At 45.6% G+C, this 17,429-nt stretch overlaps 1 protein-coding gene across 2 annotated transcripts in view; it reads right to left on the minus strand.

The window, feature by feature from the left end:
• Positions 1 to 1,353: 1,353 nt before the first annotated feature.
• LOC139750646 (ionotropic receptor 93a-like) overlaps positions 1,354 to 17,429 on the minus strand; it is a 60,184-nt gene continuing 44,108 nt past the window's right edge. For both annotated transcript variants that reach the window (XM_071665323.1, XM_071665324.1), the window contains 4 exons: positions 16,111 to 16,376; positions 12,342 to 12,479; positions 10,770 to 10,956; positions 1,354 to 2,645 (listed from right to left, as the gene is read on the minus strand). In XM_071665323.1, the coding sequence (XP_071521424.1) occupies positions 2,328 to 2,645; positions 10,770 to 10,956; positions 12,342 to 12,479; positions 16,111 to 16,376 (909 nt within the window). In that variant the 3' untranslated portion in view covers positions 1,354 to 2,327. The remainder of the gene's footprint in view (positions 2,646 to 10,769; positions 10,957 to 12,341; positions 12,480 to 16,110; positions 16,377 to 17,429) is intronic.

Genomic DNA, 17,429 nt, shown 5'->3' on the forward strand with positions numbered 1-17,429 from the left:
TATATATATATATATGTATATATATATATATATATATATATATATATATATATATATATATATATATATATATATATATATATGTATATATATATATATATATATATATATATATATATATATATATATATATATATATATATATATATATATATATATCATTTATTTATCATACATTGACGCTGTCTCCCGCGTTAGCGAGGTAGCGCAAGGAAACAGACGAATGAATGGCCTAACCCACCCACATACACATGTATAAACATAAACGCCCACACACGCTCATATACATACCTATACATTTCAATGTTTACATAGATATACATATACAGACATATACATATATACATGTGTACATATTCATACATGCTGCCTTCGTTCTTTTCCTGCTGTCACCCCGCCACACATGAAGTGACACCCCCTCACCCCGTCTGCGCGCGACGTAGCGCCAGGAAACGACAACAAAGGCCATATTCGTTCACCCTCAGTCTCTAGCTGTCATGTGTAATGCACCGAAACCATAGCTCCCTTTCCACATGCAGGCCCCACAAAACTTTCCATGGTTTACCCTGGTTCAATCCACTGACAGCACGTCGACCCCGGTATACCACATCGTTCCAATTTACTCTATTTCTGGCACGCCTTTCACCCTCCTGTATGTTCAATCCCCGATCGTTCAAAATATTTTTCACTCCATCCTTCCACCTCCAATCTGGTCTCCCACTTCTTGTTCCCTCCACCTCTGACACATGTATCCTCTTTGTCAATCTTTCCAAACTCATTCTCTCCATGTGACCAAACCATTTCAATACACCCTCTTCTGCTCTCTCAACCACACTCTTTTTATTACCACACATTCTCTCTTACCCTTACATTACTTACTCGATCAAACCACTTCACACAACATATTGTCCTCAAACATTACATTTCCAACACATCCACCCTCCTCCGCACAACCTCATCTATAGCCCATGCCTCACAGCCATATAACATTGTTGGAACCACTATTCCTTCAAACATACCCATTTTTGCTTTCCGAGATAACGTTTCGCCTTCCACTCTTCAACGCTCCCACAACTTTCGCCCTCTCCCCCACCCTGTGACTCACTTCCGCTTCTATGGGTCTACCCGCTGCCAAATCCATTCCCAGATCTCTAAAACACATCATTTCCTCCAGTTTTTCTCCATTCAAACTTACCTCCCAATTTACTTGTCCCTCAACCCTACTGAACCTAATAACCTTGCTCTTATTCACATTTACTCTCAGCTTCCTTCTTTCACACACTTTACCAAACTCAGTCACTAACTTCTCCAGTTTCTCACCCGAATGGCTCTGGGTGGTAGAAAAACACATGATGGAGTTCGCATTTTATTGTTACCTTCCGACGTAAAGACTTGTCGACACAGACTGACAACATGAGGGAAGTGCACATGGTATAAATGGAGAACAAAGTTCTGTCTAGCCGGTCGGCTAGTCTGGTTTATCCGTAAATGGTTGTTGTCGATTGATGGCTCCGCCTCCTTTCGATGAAGTCACCACCAGTTTTCAGCTGCTTTTGACCAGCAGAAGAACCCTTCCCAGTGATTTAGTATGTTATTTGTTTCTATACATGTAGGTTTAACTGCTTCTCTCATCATCTCATTTGAGCCTTTGTTGCTTTCCTTGCTCTGTTCCTTGCCATTTCGGGAAGTGTCCACATTCATCCAAGTGTGTAGAACAAGCGAGTTGGAGGTTCTTCTGGAAGCCACGTCCTGACTCAGCAAAACATTCTTTACACGGGATCTCGTAGATTACACTTTCCTCGTTGACTTTATCTCTTGTGTGTTTTGCATTTACCATATCGCCAACTGGATTCCTGTTGAATTGGCGGTATTCAATCCCGAGAGTAGTAGGGAGGATGTCTGTGGTGGGGATGACGTGAGTGGTGGGGAAGATGTGAATAGTGGTGTTGACATGAGTGGCGAGGAAAGTGTGAGTTGTGAGGAAGATGTGGGTGGTGGGGAAGATGTGGGTGGTGAGGAGGGCATCAGTGCTGGGTTAGATGTTAGTGGCGGGGAGGACGTAAGTTGTGGAGAACACGTGAGTGGTGGGGATGACGTAGACGGTGGGGAAGATGTCATTGGTGAGAAGGACATCAGTGCTTGGCCATACGTCACTGTTAGGGATGACGTTAGTTGTGGGAAAGATGTAAGTGGTGGGGATGACGTGAATGGTGGGGAGTACGTGAATGGTGTTAATGACGTGGGTGGTAGAGATGTTAGTGGTGAGGAGGACATCAGTGCTGGCCCAGACGTCACTGGTTGGGAGGAGAGCGCTGCTGCGATTGATGTCATTGGTGGGGGTGAGGTGACTGGTGGAAGAGACGTGAGTTGTGAGTATTAGGTGTGCGATGGGTAAGGCGTGGATGGTGATGGTGGAGGAGCAGCATAATCTCGACAAGGAAGGTGATCCCTGAGGCCAGGAGGCCAAACAGGAGGAGCCAGGCAGGTCCCTGGAGGTGTGTTAGTGTGAGGGGCTGGAGGCCGCTACTGCTCTCCCTCACATGGCTCTCCTCCTCCTCCTCCTCCAAGCTGTTTCTCCTTCGCAGGCGGATCTCCAGGTAAGACTCCCTCTTAGCCTCGATGGTCCACTTGTCCTTCAAGCCAGCCTGTAAAAAAATAAACCAATGCAACATAAACCGGAATAGAATTGAAATTTTATATATCTGTCTCTCCAAATCTCCCGAGGTTCACATAGTTGTTGTCTCTACTACTATACTACCTAATACATTAGCGTACATTGTCCAATATCTTTTGAATCTCGGGTAAAGAAGACCATTATGATAGATCTGACCTGTCGACCTGTCCCTATCTGGTATGTGAATCATGTGAGTCAGAGCACTATGGGTCCCCTGCTCTCTATCCCTGGTCATGTGAGATACAGCAGCCGGCCCATACCCGCTCTCTTTCCCTGGTCCTGATAAACTCTTACCAGAAGCCCGTATATGCTATGCAGGCGCTATGTACGTATCTCCATAATTATTAGAAAAAAATACATTTCACATCTATGATATAAAGTGACTGGTTCAACATACCGTGATCAGCCCTGATCATGCCATGAGGGATAGAGGTTTGACTGCTTTCAAGGAATTTGATGATCTAGACGATATGGCACTATTTTGAGTCCACTAAGATCACTGCGTTAGACTGGATGTGATAGATCCTAGATTTCACCGAGAATGACTGTGTTAGACTGGATGTGTTAATTCCTTGAGTGCGATGCTGAATCACTGCGTTAGACTGGATATAATAATTCCTTGAATCCAATAGGATTGCTGAATTTAAAATCATGACCTAAAATATTGGACTGGATGATATGAAGGAATGAAAATTGAATAATTTCCCGATAAGGAAGGTTAAGGAGAGCTATACGCTGTCTGTGTAAGAGAAATGTTGATAGTTAATTGGTGAGAGTAAGTGAGCTTGGAAAGGAGACATGTATGAGGAAGTACCAGGAGAGATTGATTGCAGAATGGCAAAAGGTGCGAGTGAATGACGAAAGGTGAGTGGGGGAAAAATGGGATGTATTTAGGGAAGCAGTGATGGCTTATGCAAAAGATGCTTGTGGCATAAGAAAGGTGGGAGGTGGGCAGATCTGAATGGGTAGTGAATGGTGGGATGAATAAGTAAGATTGTTAGTGAAAGAAAAGAGAGAGGCGTCTGAACGATTTTTGCAGGGAAGTAGTGCAAATGACTGGGAGATGTATAAAAGAAAGCGGCAGAAGGTCAAGAGAAAGGTGCAAGAGGTGAAAAAGAGGGCAAATGAGAGTTGGGGTGAGAGAATATCGATAAAGTTTAGGGAGGATAAAAAGATGATTTGGGAGTAGGTAAATAAAGTGCGTAAGACAAGAGAACAAATGGAAACATCGGTGAAGGTGGCCAATGGGAGATAATAACAAGTTGTGATGAAATGAGTAGATGGAGTGAATATTTTGAAGGTTTGCAGAATGTGTTTGATGATAGAGTGGCAGATGAAGGGTGTTTTGGCGGAGACGGTGTGCGAAGTGAGAGGATCAGGGAGAATGGTTTGGTGAACAAAGAAGAGGTAGTGAAAACTTTGCGGAAGATGAAAGCCGGCAAGACGGCGGGTTTGGATGGTACTGCAGTGGAATTCATCAAAGAAGGTGGTGACTGTGTAGTTGATTGGTTGGAGAGGATATTCAGTATATGTATGGACCATGATGAAGTGCCTGATGATTGGCGGAATGCATGCCATTGTACATAGTGCCATTGTACAAAGACAAAGGGGATAAAGGTGAGTGTTCAAATCACAGAGGCATAAGTTTGTTGAGTATTCTTGGGAAATTATATAGGAGGGTATTGATTGAGAGGGTAAAGGCATGTACAGAGCATCAGATTGGGGAAGAGCAGTGTAGTTTCAGAGGTGGTAGAGTATGTGTGGATCAGGTGTTTGCTTTGAAGAATGTTTGTGAGAAATACTTTGATAAAAAGATGGATTTGTATGTAGCATTTATGGATTTGGAGAAGGCACATGATAGGGTGGATAGAGATACTTTGTAGAAGGCTTTAAGAGTATATGATGTGGGAGCTAAGTTGCCAGAAGCAGTGAAAAGTTTTTACCAAGGAGTAGGAAGAGAGGAAAGTGATTGGTTCCTAGTGAATGTCGGTTTGCGGCATGGGTACGTGATGTCTCCATGGTTGTTTAATTTCTTTATGGATGGGGTGGTTAGGGAGGTAGATGCAAGAGCTTTGGAGAGATGGGCAAGTATGCAGTCCCTTGTGGGTGAAAGGGCTTGGGAAGTGAGTTAGTTGTTTTTCGCTGATGATACAGCGCTGTTGGCTGATTCGGGTGAGAAACTGCAGAAGTTGGTGACTGAGTTTGGTAAAGTGTGTGAAAGAAGAAAGTTGAGAATAAATTTGAATAAGAGCAAGGTTATTAGGTACACATAAGGTAGCGGGACAAGTTAATTGGGAGGTAAGTTTGAATGGAGAAAAACTGGAGAAAGTGAAGATATCTGGGAGTGGACTTAGCAGCGGATGGAACCATGGAAGCGGAAGTCAGTCTCTGGCTGTCATGTGTAATGCACCGAAACCACAGCTCCCTATCCACATCCAGTCCCCACAGACCTTTCCATGGGCTACCCCAGACGCATCACATGCCCTGGTTCAGTCCATTGATAGCACGTCGACCCCGGTATACCACATCGTCCCAATTCACTCTTTTCCTAGCACGACTCTCACCCTCCTGCATGTTCAGGCCCCGATCGCTCAAACTCTTTTTCACTCCATCCTTCCACCTCCAATTTGGTCTCCCGTTTCTCCTTCTCCCCTCCACCTCTGACACATATATCCTCTTTTCAATCTTTCCTCAATCATTCTCTCCATATGTCCAAACCATTTCAACACAACCTCGTCTGCTCTCTCAACCACACTCTTTTTATCACCACACATCTCTCTTACCCTTTCATTACTCACTCGATTAAACCATCTCACACCACATATTGTCCTCAGATATTCAATTTACAACACATCCACCCTCCATACAACTCTATCTATAGCCATGCTTCACAACCATATAACACTGTTGGAACTACTATTCCTTCAAACATACCCATTTTTGCTCTCCGAGATAACGTTCTCTCCTTCCACACATTCTTCATCGCTCCCAAAACCTTCGCCACCTTCCCCACCCTGTGACTCACTTCCGCTTCCATGGTTCCAATCGCTGCTAAGTCCACTCCCAGATATCTAAAACACTTCACCTCCAATTTTTCTCTATTCAAACTTACATCCAATTTAACTTGTCCCTCAACCCTACTGAATCAAATAACCTTACTCTTTCTTATTCACATTTACTCTTAATTTTCTCCTTTCACACACTTTTCCAAACTGGCACCAACTTTTGCAGTTCTCCCTCGAATCAGCCACCGGTGCTGTATCATCAGCGAACAACAATTGACTCACTTCCCAGGCCCTCTCATCCACAACAGACTGCACACTTGCCCCTCTCTCCAAAACTCTTGCACTTACCTTCCTAACCACTCCATCCATAAAGAAATTAAACAACCATAGGGATATCACACACCCCTGCCGCAGACCGACCTTCACTAGGAACCAATCACTCTCCTCTCTTCCTACTCATACAAATGCTTTGCATCCTTGGTAAAATCTTTTCACTGCTTCTAGCAACTTACCTCCCACACCATAAACTTTTAAGACCTTCCACAAAGCATCTCTATCAACTTTATCATATGCCTTCTCCAGATCCATAAATGCCACATTCAAATCCATCTGTTTTTTCCTAAGTATTTTTCACATATATTCTTCAAAGCAAACACCTGATCCACACATTCTCTACCACTTCTGAAACCACGCTGCTCTTCCCCAGTCTGAAGCTCTGCACATGCCTTCACCCTCTCAATCAATACCCTTTCATACAATTTCCCAGGAATACTCAACATACTTATGTCTCTGTAATTTGAACACTCACCTTTATCCACTTTGCCTTTGTACAATGGCACTATGCACGCATTTCGCCAATCCTCAGGCACTTCACCATGATCCATCCATACATTGAATATCCTCACCAACCAGTCAACAACATAGTCACCCCATTTCTTAATAAATTCCACTTTAATACCATCCAAACCCGCCGAAGGGCAGGAGTTGTGGCCTCAGTAGAACCAGCCAGGTACAAGACCATTATTCTTTACACACTTATAACACTTGAATGGAGATGCCTAATGTAAACTGTTCCTTTGTATGATGTCTGGATATGTTATAATGATAGAACTTAGAGGACCCCCTCATTACCAATCAGAAATAAGTATTCGATACACTGAATGGAATCACTTTTCACTTTATCTTCCCCACTTTGGAAAGTATTCCGAAAACTTGATGTATCAAATATTTTGGAGTAATTAAAGATAAGATATAATGAATTATTGAAAGTGCTAAGGAGATGAGAACCAGGTTAGCTGCTAAACTATTGCATAAGTAATCTGATACGTTATTGGATATTTTCGTATCAAAATGTTAACCAAACAGAACATGACATAACAATCTTAGTTCTTTGGAATATTGTTATTGGCTCATCAGCACTGATATCCTACCACAGAAGTAATCACTACCATTGATATCCTACCACACTAGTAATAACTGTCACTGATATCCTACCACAGAAGTAATCACTACCACCGATATCCTACCACAGAAGTAATCACTACCATTGATATCCTACCACAGAAGTAATCACTACCACCGATATCCTACCACAGAAGTAATCACTACCACCGATATCCTATCAGAAGTAATCACTACCATTGATATCCTACCACAGAAGTAATCACTACCACCGATATCCTACCACAGAAGTAATCACTACCATTGATATCCTACCACAGAAGTAATCACTACCACCGATATCCTACCACAGAAGTAATCACTACCATTGATATCCTACCACAGAAGTAATCACTACCACCGATATCCTACCATGGAAGTAATCACTACCACTGATATCCTACCACAGTAGTAATCACTACCACTGATATCCTACCATGGAAGTAATCACTACCACCGATATCCTACCACAGAAGTAATCACTACCACTGATATCCTACCATGGAAGTAATCACTACCACCGATATCCTACCACAGAAGTAATCACTACCACCGATATCCTACCATGGAAGTAATCACTACCACTGATATCCTACCACAGTAGTAATCACTACCACTGATATCCTACCACAGAAGTAATCACTACCACTGATATCGTACCATGGAAGTAATCACTACCACCGATATCCTACCACAGTAGTAATCACTACCACTGATATCCCACCACAGTAGTAATCACTACCACTGATATCCTACCACAGAAGTAATCACTACCACTGATATCCTACCACAGAAGTAATCACTACCACCGATATCCTACCACAGTAGTAATCACTACCACTGATATCTTACCATGGAAGTAATCACTACCACCGATATCCTACCACAGAAGTAATCACTACCACCGATATCCTACCACAGAAGTAATCACTACCACCGATATCCTACCACAGAAGTAATCACTACCACCGATATCCTACCACAGAAGTAATCACTACCATTGATATCCTACCACAGAAGTAATCACTACCACCGATATCCTACCATGGAAGTAATCACTACCACTGATATCCTACCACAGTAGTAATCACTACCACTGATATCCTACCATGGAAGTAATCACTACCACTGATATCCTACCACAGAAGTAATCACTACCACCGATATCCTACCACAGAAGTAATCACTACCACCGATATCCTACCACAGAAGTAATCACTACCACCGATATCCTACCATGGAAGTAATCACTACCACTGATATCCTACCACAGTAGTAATCACTACCACTGATATCCTACCATGGAAGTAATCACTACCACCGATATCCTACCACAGAAGTAATCACTACCACTGATATCGTACCATGGAAGTAATCACTACCACTGGTATCCTACCACAGTAGTAATCACTACCACTGATATCCTACCACAGTAGTAATCACTACCACTGATATCCTACCACAGAAGTAATCACTACCACTGATATCCTACCACAGAAGTAATCACTGCCACCGATATCCTACCACAGTAGTAATCACTACCACTGATATCTTACCATGGAAGTAATCACTACCACCGATATCCTACCACAGAAGTAATCACTACCACCGATATCCTACCACAGAAGTAATCACTACCACCGATATCCTACCACAGAAGTAATCACTACCACCGATATCCTACCACAGAAGTAATCACTACCATTGATATCGTACCACAGAAGTAATCACTACCACCGATATCCTACCATGGAAGTAATCACTACCACTGATATCCTACCACAGTAGTAATCACTACCACTGATATCCTACCATGGAAGTAATCACTACCACCGATATCCTACCACAGAAGTAATCACTACCACCGATATCCTACCACAGAAGTAATCACTACCACCGATATCCTACCACAGAAGTAATCACTACCACCGATATCCTACCACAGTAGTAATCTTTTGAAACTCAGGGTGTCCAGGTCAGCAGATATATTAATAGTAAGCCTGATTATGACAACGCCAGGTTTGTTCAGTATATACATGCTTGCTCGCTGTTCTAACCTCTCACTTCATCATCACTCCACTCATACTGACACACCACCTACTAAAACTTGATAAATACTAACTCAACATATGCTGACTCAACACGTACTCAGACTCAACAAGTACTCAGACTCAACACGTACTCAGACTCAACACTTACTCAAACTTAATAAGTACTCAGACTCAACACGTGCTAAGGCTCAACATGTACTAAGACTTAACAAGTACTAAGACTCAACATGTACTAAGGCTCAACACGTACTAAGACTTAACTAATACAAAGACTCAACACGTACTCAGGCTCAATAAGTACTCAGGTTCAATACGTAATCAGACTCATCAAGTTCTCAGACTCAACACGTATTAAGACAACATGTACTAAACTCAACATGTACTCAGACTCAACATGTGCTCAAACTCAACACGTACTCAGGCTCAACACGCACTCAGATTCAACATGTACTCAGACACAACAAGTACAAGATTCAACATGTACTAAGACTCAACATGTACTCAGTCTCAACACGCACTCAGACTCAACATGTTCTCAGACTCAACATGTACTCAGGCTCAATAAGTACTAAGACTCAACATGTACTCAGCCTCAACACGTACTTAGACTCAACACGCACTCAGACTCAACATGTACTCAGACTCAACACGCACTCAGACCCCACACGCACTCAGGCTCAACACGCACTCAGACTCAACACGCACTCACACTCAACATGTACTCAGACTCAACACGCACTCAGACCCCACACGCACTCAGACTCAACATGCTCTCAGACTCAACATACACTCAGACTCAACATGTACTAAGACTCAACACGCACTCAGACTGAACACGCATTCAGACTTAACATGCACTCAAACTTAACAAGTACTCAAACTCAACATGTACGCAAACTCAACATGCACTTAAACTCAACATGTACTCAGACTCAACATGTACTCAGACTCAACATGTACTCAGACTCAACATGTACTCAGACTCAACACGTACTCAGACTCAACATGTACTCAAACTCAACATGTACTCAGACTCAACATATACTCAAACTCAACATGTACACACGCTTACCACATACTGAGACTCAGCACGTACCTAAACTTAACCTGAACTCACATTCAACATATCCTCACACTCAAGACGTTCTGACTCAGACGTACTGACTTAACACGTACAACACAGACTCAACATTTAGTCAGACTTAACACGTACTCACATTCAACACGTACTAAGACTGATCATGTACACAGATTTATAATGTACTCAAACGCAACATGAACTCAGACTGAACATGTTCTCAGACTCATCATGTGCAATTCATACTTTGAATGTTCACATTTCCTTAAAATAGTTAATAGATCCTATCATGGGAACATAACAGAGAACATACTTGCAGTGCAAGTGACACATTATCATACACATTGGACTAATAATTGTGAAACTTTCACGTAACAGGACGATTATTTTTTTTTGTGAAGTAATGGTTTAAGTAGAGGGTATAACTAACATAATTACAACTGGTAAATTGTCGTCCCCAAAGAATTAAACTTTTTCCCCAAATGAAATTTTTGTTCTGAATTGAGTGCCTGTGGTCGGACCTCCATGATTCTAGCCAGGCAACGGTCGAAGTCTGCCTTGAAGGGGGCGTCGAAGGGAAGCATCCAGGCGGAAAAGTTGGGGAGAACGTTGTGGCGGGCTACGTAGATGGGTGAGGAGCCGTCGGCCATTGTGTGGTGCTGGGCGATCATTAGTTCCATGTTATGTCGCTCGTGGAAGTAAGCCACCCTACCAGGCGGAAGATATAATGTTGTGTAAGGTAGGCTAGAGTTGACTGAGACATACTAGGTTACATTAAGGTAGGCTAAGGTTGCGTTTAGATATTCTAAGATTACATTAAAGTAGGTTAGTGCTACGTTGAGGTAGGCTAGGGTTTCGTTAGACTAGGGTTACATTAAGGTTGGCTAGAGTTACGTTGAGATAGCCTAGAGTTATGTTGAGTAAGCCAGGGTTACGATGAGGTAGACTAGAGTTAGTTGAGGTAGGCCAATGTTACGTTGAAATAGAGTTACGTTGAGGTAGGTTCGGGTTACGTTAATGTAAGGTATGATTACGATGGGCTACCTTGAGGCAGTCTGAAAAAAAAGGCTAATTAGTTTGACAGTTTTGACTCAAACACTGCTTAGGTTTATGTCGACTGACGAGCTCTCCTGCGCTCATTTTGGACTTAAAGCAAATGAAATTCACCAATGAGTTTATTAGAACTGATATTTATTTGTACCTCCATAACAGCAAAAACTCTTCTTCTATGAGGGAAGTTGATGAATCAAGTGAAAAAGTGGATATAAAAGAAATGAAATAGCCAGCAAAATACTCTTTTACTCACAGGTAGCCATCCCCAACCCTCTAATACCGTGACTACATTGTCAAGCTTTCCCGTTGTACCTGGCCGCCCTCAGAGCTTCCAGTACCATGGCCACAGTATCAAGATTAACCTTCGGCCTGGCTACCCTTAATCTCTCCTGCAACGTGGCTGCAGTATTAAACTTACCCATCGTGCCTGACCGCCCTCAGTCCCTTCAACATTGTAGCCACAGCATCAAGCTTACCCGTCGTGCCCGGTCGCCCTCAGCCCCTCCACCACTGTGGTCACTGTGCCAAGCTTACCCGTGGTGCCCGGTCGCCCTCAGCCCCTCCAGCCCTGTGGCCAGTGTCAAGCTTATCCATCGTGCCTGGCCGCCCTCAATCCCTCCAGTACTATGACCACCGTGTCAAGCTTATCTGTCGTGTATAGCCGCCCTCAATCCTTCTCACAGTGTCAAGCTTAACCTTCGTGCCTGCAGCCTCAATCCCTCCAGCAACGTGGCCACAGTTCAAGTTTACGCATCTTGCCTAGCCACCCTCAACGACTACGGCAGCGTAGTCACAGTGTTAAGCTTAACCTTCCTGCCTGACCGCCCTCAACCAATCCAGCAACGTAGTCACAGTGTCAAGCTTACCCATCGTGGCTGACCGCCCTCAAACCCTCCAACATTGTAGCCGCGGTGTCAAGCTTACCCAACGTGCCTGGCCACCCTCAGCCCCTCAAGCACTTTGGCCAAAGAGTCAAGCTTACCCCTCGTGCCTGGTCGCCCTTGGCCCATGCAACACCGTGGCCACAGTGTCAAGCTTACCCGTCGTGCCTGGCCGCCCTCAGCCCCTCCAGCACCGTCGCCACAGGGCTGCCTCGCTTGGCGACGCTGGTGAAGGAAGTCAACTGCGACTGCCGGAAGTAGTCGAAGAAGCTTGATTCATTTTGCGTATACCTGGAGCTAGGGAGACAAGAGGAATTACTTAGAGCTGGAGAGACAAGTGGAAGTTCTTGGTGCTGGGGATTCAAGAGGAACTGCCTGGAACTGGGGAGACAAGAAGAAGTTCTCGGAACTGGGGAAAAGAGGAAGTATCTGCACCCGGGGAGACAAGAGGAAACATCTGGAGATGGGGAGACAAGAAGTATCTGGAGCTGGATAGACAAGAGGAAATACATAGAGCTGGGGGAGAAGAGAAAGTACATAGTGGTGCGGAGACAAGGGAAAGTACTGGTGATGGGGAAACAAAAGGAAGTGCCTGGAGCTTGGAAGACAAAAGGAAGTACCTGGAGGTGGGGAGACAAGAGGAAGTATCTGGAACTGGAGAGACAAGAGAGTACCTGGACCTAAAGAGAAAAGATGACATACCTGGTGCTGGGGAGAGAAGAGGAAGTAACTGGTGCTGGGGGGACAAGAGGAAGTACCTGGAGCTTGGAAGACAAGAGGAATTACTAGGAGCTGGGGAGACATGAGGAAGTACCTGGAGCTGGGGAGACATTAAAAATTACCTGGTGCTGTGGAGAGAAGAGGAAGTACGTGGAGCTATGGAGACAAGGGTAAGTACCTGAGGATAGGGAGACAAGAGATTTACCTAGAGCTTGGAAGACAAGTGGAAATACCTGGAGCTGAGGAGAGAAGAGAAAGTACCTGGAGGCGGGAAAACATGGAGAAATACCTGAAGATGGGGAGAGAAGAGGAAGTACCTGGATATGGGGAGAACAAAGGAAGTACCTGGAGCTGGGGATAGATGAGGAAGTGCCTGGAGCTGGGAAGAGAAGAGTAAGTTTCTGGCGCTGGAAAGACAGGAGAAAATACATGGAGCTAGGGAGATAAGAGGAAGTAGCTTGAGCTTGGGAGATAAGGGGAAGTACCTGCAGCTGGGATGACAAGAGGAAGTACCTGGTGCTGTAGAGACAATAGGAAGTATCTGGTACTGGGGAGACAAGAGGAAGTACGTGGTGCTGGGGAGACAAGAGGAAGTACGTGGTGCTGGGGAGACAAGAGGAAGTACGTGGTGCTACGGAGACAAGAGGTAGTACCTGGAACTGGGGAGACAAGAGGAAGTACCTAGAACTGGGAAGGAGGAAGTGCGTGGAGCATGGAAGAGAAGAGGAAGCACCTGGAGTTGGAGAGAGAAGAGAAAGTACCTGGAGTTGGGGAGACAAGGGGAATCACCTGGTGCTGGGGAGACAAATGGAAGTACCTAGAGCTTGGAACACCAAGGGGAAGTACCTGGATATGGGGAGAGAGGAGGAAGAATCAGGAGCTGGGGAGACTAGAGAAAGTACCTGGTGCTGGGGAGACAAGAGGAAGTATCTGGAGTTTGGAAGACAAGAGGAAGTATCCGTAGATGGGGAGACAAGAAGAAGTGCCAGGAGATGGGGAGACAAAAGGAAGTACCTGGAGCTAGGGAGACAGAAGGAAGTACCTGTGCTGGGGAGACAAGAGGAAGTACGTGGTGCTACGGAGACAAGAGGTAGTACCTGGAACTGGGGAGACAAGAGGAAGTACCTAGAACTGGGAAGGAGGAAGTGCGTGGAGCATGGAAGAGAAGAGGAAGCACCTGGAGTTGGAGAGAGAAGAGAAAGTACCTGGAGTTGGGGAGACAAGGGGAATCACCTGGTGCTGGGGAGACAAATGGAAGTACCTAGAGCTTGGAACACCAAGGGGAAGTACCTGGATATGGGGAGAGAGGAGGAAGAATCAGGAGCTGGGGAGACTAGAGAAAGTACCTGGTGCTGGGGAGACAAGAGGAAGTATCTGGAGTTTGGAAGACAAGAGGAAGTATCCGTAGATGGGGAGACAAGAAGAAGTGCCAGGAGATGGGGAGACAAAAGGAAGTACCTGGAGCTAGGGAGACAGAGGGAAGTACCTGTGCTGGGGAGACAAGAGGAAGTATCTGGAGCTTGGAAGACAAGAGGAAGCACCTGCAGCTGGGAAGAGAAGCGAAAGTGCCTGGATATAGGGAGATAAGACGAAGTATCTGGATCTGGGGAGACAAGAGGAAATACCTGGAGCTGGGGGGGACAAGAGGGAAGGGCTTGGAGCTGGGGGATAAGAGGAAGTAAAGAGCGAACAGGAAGTACCTGGTGTTGGGAAGACAAGAGGACGTACCTGGAGATGGGGAGAGAACGGGAAGTACCTGGAGCTAGGGAGACAACTGGAAGTACCTTGAACTGGGGAGACAAGATGACGTACCTGGAGCTTCAGAGGAAGTACCTGTAGCTTGGGAGAGAAGAAAAAGTACCTGGACCTAGGAAGACAAGAGGAAATACCTGAAGCTGGGAAGATAAGCGGAAGTACTTGGAGCTGAGGAGACAAGAGCAAGTACCTACAGCTGGGGAGACAAGATGAAGAACCTGCAGCTGGAGAGACAAGAGAAATTACCAGGAGATGGAGAGACAATAGGAAGTACCTGGAGCTTGGAGACAAGAGGAAGTACCGGGAACTGGTTAAAGAAGAGGAAGAACCTAGAGCTGGAGAGACAAATGTAAGTACCTGGAGAAGGGGAGACGAGAGGAAGTACCTGGAGAAGGGGAAACAAGAGGAAGTACTTGGAGCTGGGTAGACAAGAGGAAGTACCAGGAACTGGGGACAAAAGAGGAAGTACCTAGAGCTGGGGAGACAAGAGGAAGTAGTATCTGGAGATGGAGAGACAAGAGGAAGTAACAGGAACTGGGGAGACAAGAGGAAGTACTTGGAGCTGGGGAGACAGGAGAAAGTACCTTGTGCTGGGAGAGAAGAGGAAGTACCTGGAGCTGGGGAGACAGGAGAAAGTACCTGGTGCTGGGGAGACAAGAGGAAGTACCTGGTACTGGGTAGAGAAGAGGACGTACCTGGTGCTGGGAGAGAAGAGGAAGTACCTGGAGCTGGGGAGACGGGAGAAAGTACCTGGTGCTGGGTAGAGAAGAAGAAGTACCTGGTGCTGGGAGAGAAGAGGAAGTACCTGGAGTTGGGGAGACAGGAGAAAGTACCTGGTGCTGGGGAGACAAGAGGAAGTACCTGGTGCTGCTTGCCCATTCTCAGTACAGCATGCCACTTCCTAGTACAGCTTACCACTCCTCAGTACAGCATGCTACTCCCTAGTACAGCATGCCACTAAGTAGTACAGCTTACCACTCCTCAATACAGTATACTACTTCCTAGTACAGTATGCCACTAAGTAGTACAGCTTGCCACTCCTCAATACAGTATACTACTTCCTAGTACAGCATTTCACTCCTCAGTACAGCATGCCACTCCCTCTGTCCAGTATGCCACTCCCTGTGTATACTATGCCACTCCCTTTGTTCAGTATGCTAATACTTCTATCAAGTGTGTTATTCCCTCTGTCCAGTATGCTGTTCCTTCTTTACAGTATGTTGCTCCCTACGTACAGCCTGCTACTCTGTTCAGTATTTCACCTTTTCTGTGTGTAGTATGCCACTCCTTATCTACAGTATGCTGTAAAGTATGCTGCTCCCTTTGTACAACATGCCATTACCTCCGCCCAGGATGCCACTTCTTCTTTACCATACGCCATTTCCAATGTCCAGCATGCTACTTCCCTACTGCTAGTTGTTGTCCTCGAAGCGGGTCTGGTGCTGAGGCGTACCTGAGGCCGGTGCTCGCCAGGTCCTCAATGGTCTCCGGGCGGTGCGGGTACTTGGGCACGGTGAGGAAGGCGATCAGATTGCCTCGGTAGGCCATGCCCATGATGAAGCCCAGCATGAGCCACGAGACCACCAGTACCCGGCCAGAGTCGGCCCGGGGTAGGCGTATCCACAGGTCCTGGTCCAGCAACATACCCAAGGCTTCGAGGGCCACCGAGTGCGTCTGTAGCTCACGTCTTGCCTGAGCATCACCGCCGGCGTACAGCACCTGCAGCGTCACACGCTGCTCTAAGCTACAACTTCATAAAACCAGAGTTTAACCCTTTGGTAATTAACAATATTCTTGATACTGACGTGTTTCTTGGTCAAGAGCGAGGTGGTTGAATGTATATACAAAAAACATATGAACATTTCATAATCCAATACAGCCGTTCTTACTGGAAATAAGATAATATTCTATGTGAGTGTTGTCAGATCTTCCTGCTGCGTCAAGGGTAGTGGAGTTCTCACCTCCAGAAACTGAGATCTGGCCGCCTTGGCCACTCCTTTAAGGAGATTTCCTGGCCCAGGGTTCTACCGTGACCCCCTGGCCAAGGACGGGTTCTACCGTGACCCCCTGGCCAAGGACGGGTTCTACCGTGACCCCCTGGCCAAGGACGGGTTCTACCGTGACCCCCTGGCCAAGGAAGGGTTCTACCGTGACCCCCTGGCCAAGGACGGGTTCTACCGTGACCCCCTGGCCAATGAAGGGTTCTACCGTGACCCCCTGGCCAAGGAAGGGTTCTACCGTGACCCCCTGGCCGAGGGTTCTCCCGTCCCACCCACCATAGTAAGTGCTGTCAAAGGCAGTATTATGAGTCCGGACCAGTGCCGGTGGGAGTATCATGTGTAGGGTCTGTATTATACGCCAGGAACGGCTCATTGGTATTATTATGTGTTAGTGTTAGGGGTACTATTATGTGTCTACACCAGTCTTAGGGACTCTAGTATATGTTAGGACAAGTGTTAGTGGTACTGTTATGAGTTAGGATCAGTGTTAGGGGAACTAGTATATGTCAGGACAAGTGTTAGTGGTACTGTTATGAGTTAGGGTCGGTGTTAAGGGGTAGTGGTATGTGTCAGGACCAGTACTGGGGACACTAGCATGTGTTTGCACCAGTGGTAGGGGTACTAGTATGTGTTAGGACCAGTGTTAGGGGTAATAGTATATGTTAGGGCCAGTGATAAGGGTACTACTATGTGTTAGGACCTGTTTTAGGGGTAGTAGTATGTGTCAGGTCTAGTGTTAGGGGTAGTAGTATGTGTCAGTGCGAGTGCTAGG

Source organism: Panulirus ornatus, chromosome 10 (assembly GCF_036320965.1).
Source record: "Panulirus ornatus isolate Po-2019 chromosome 10, ASM3632096v1, whole genome shotgun sequence".
Classification (NCBI taxonomy): Eukaryota; Metazoa; Arthropoda; class Malacostraca; order Decapoda; family Palinuridae; genus Panulirus; species Panulirus ornatus.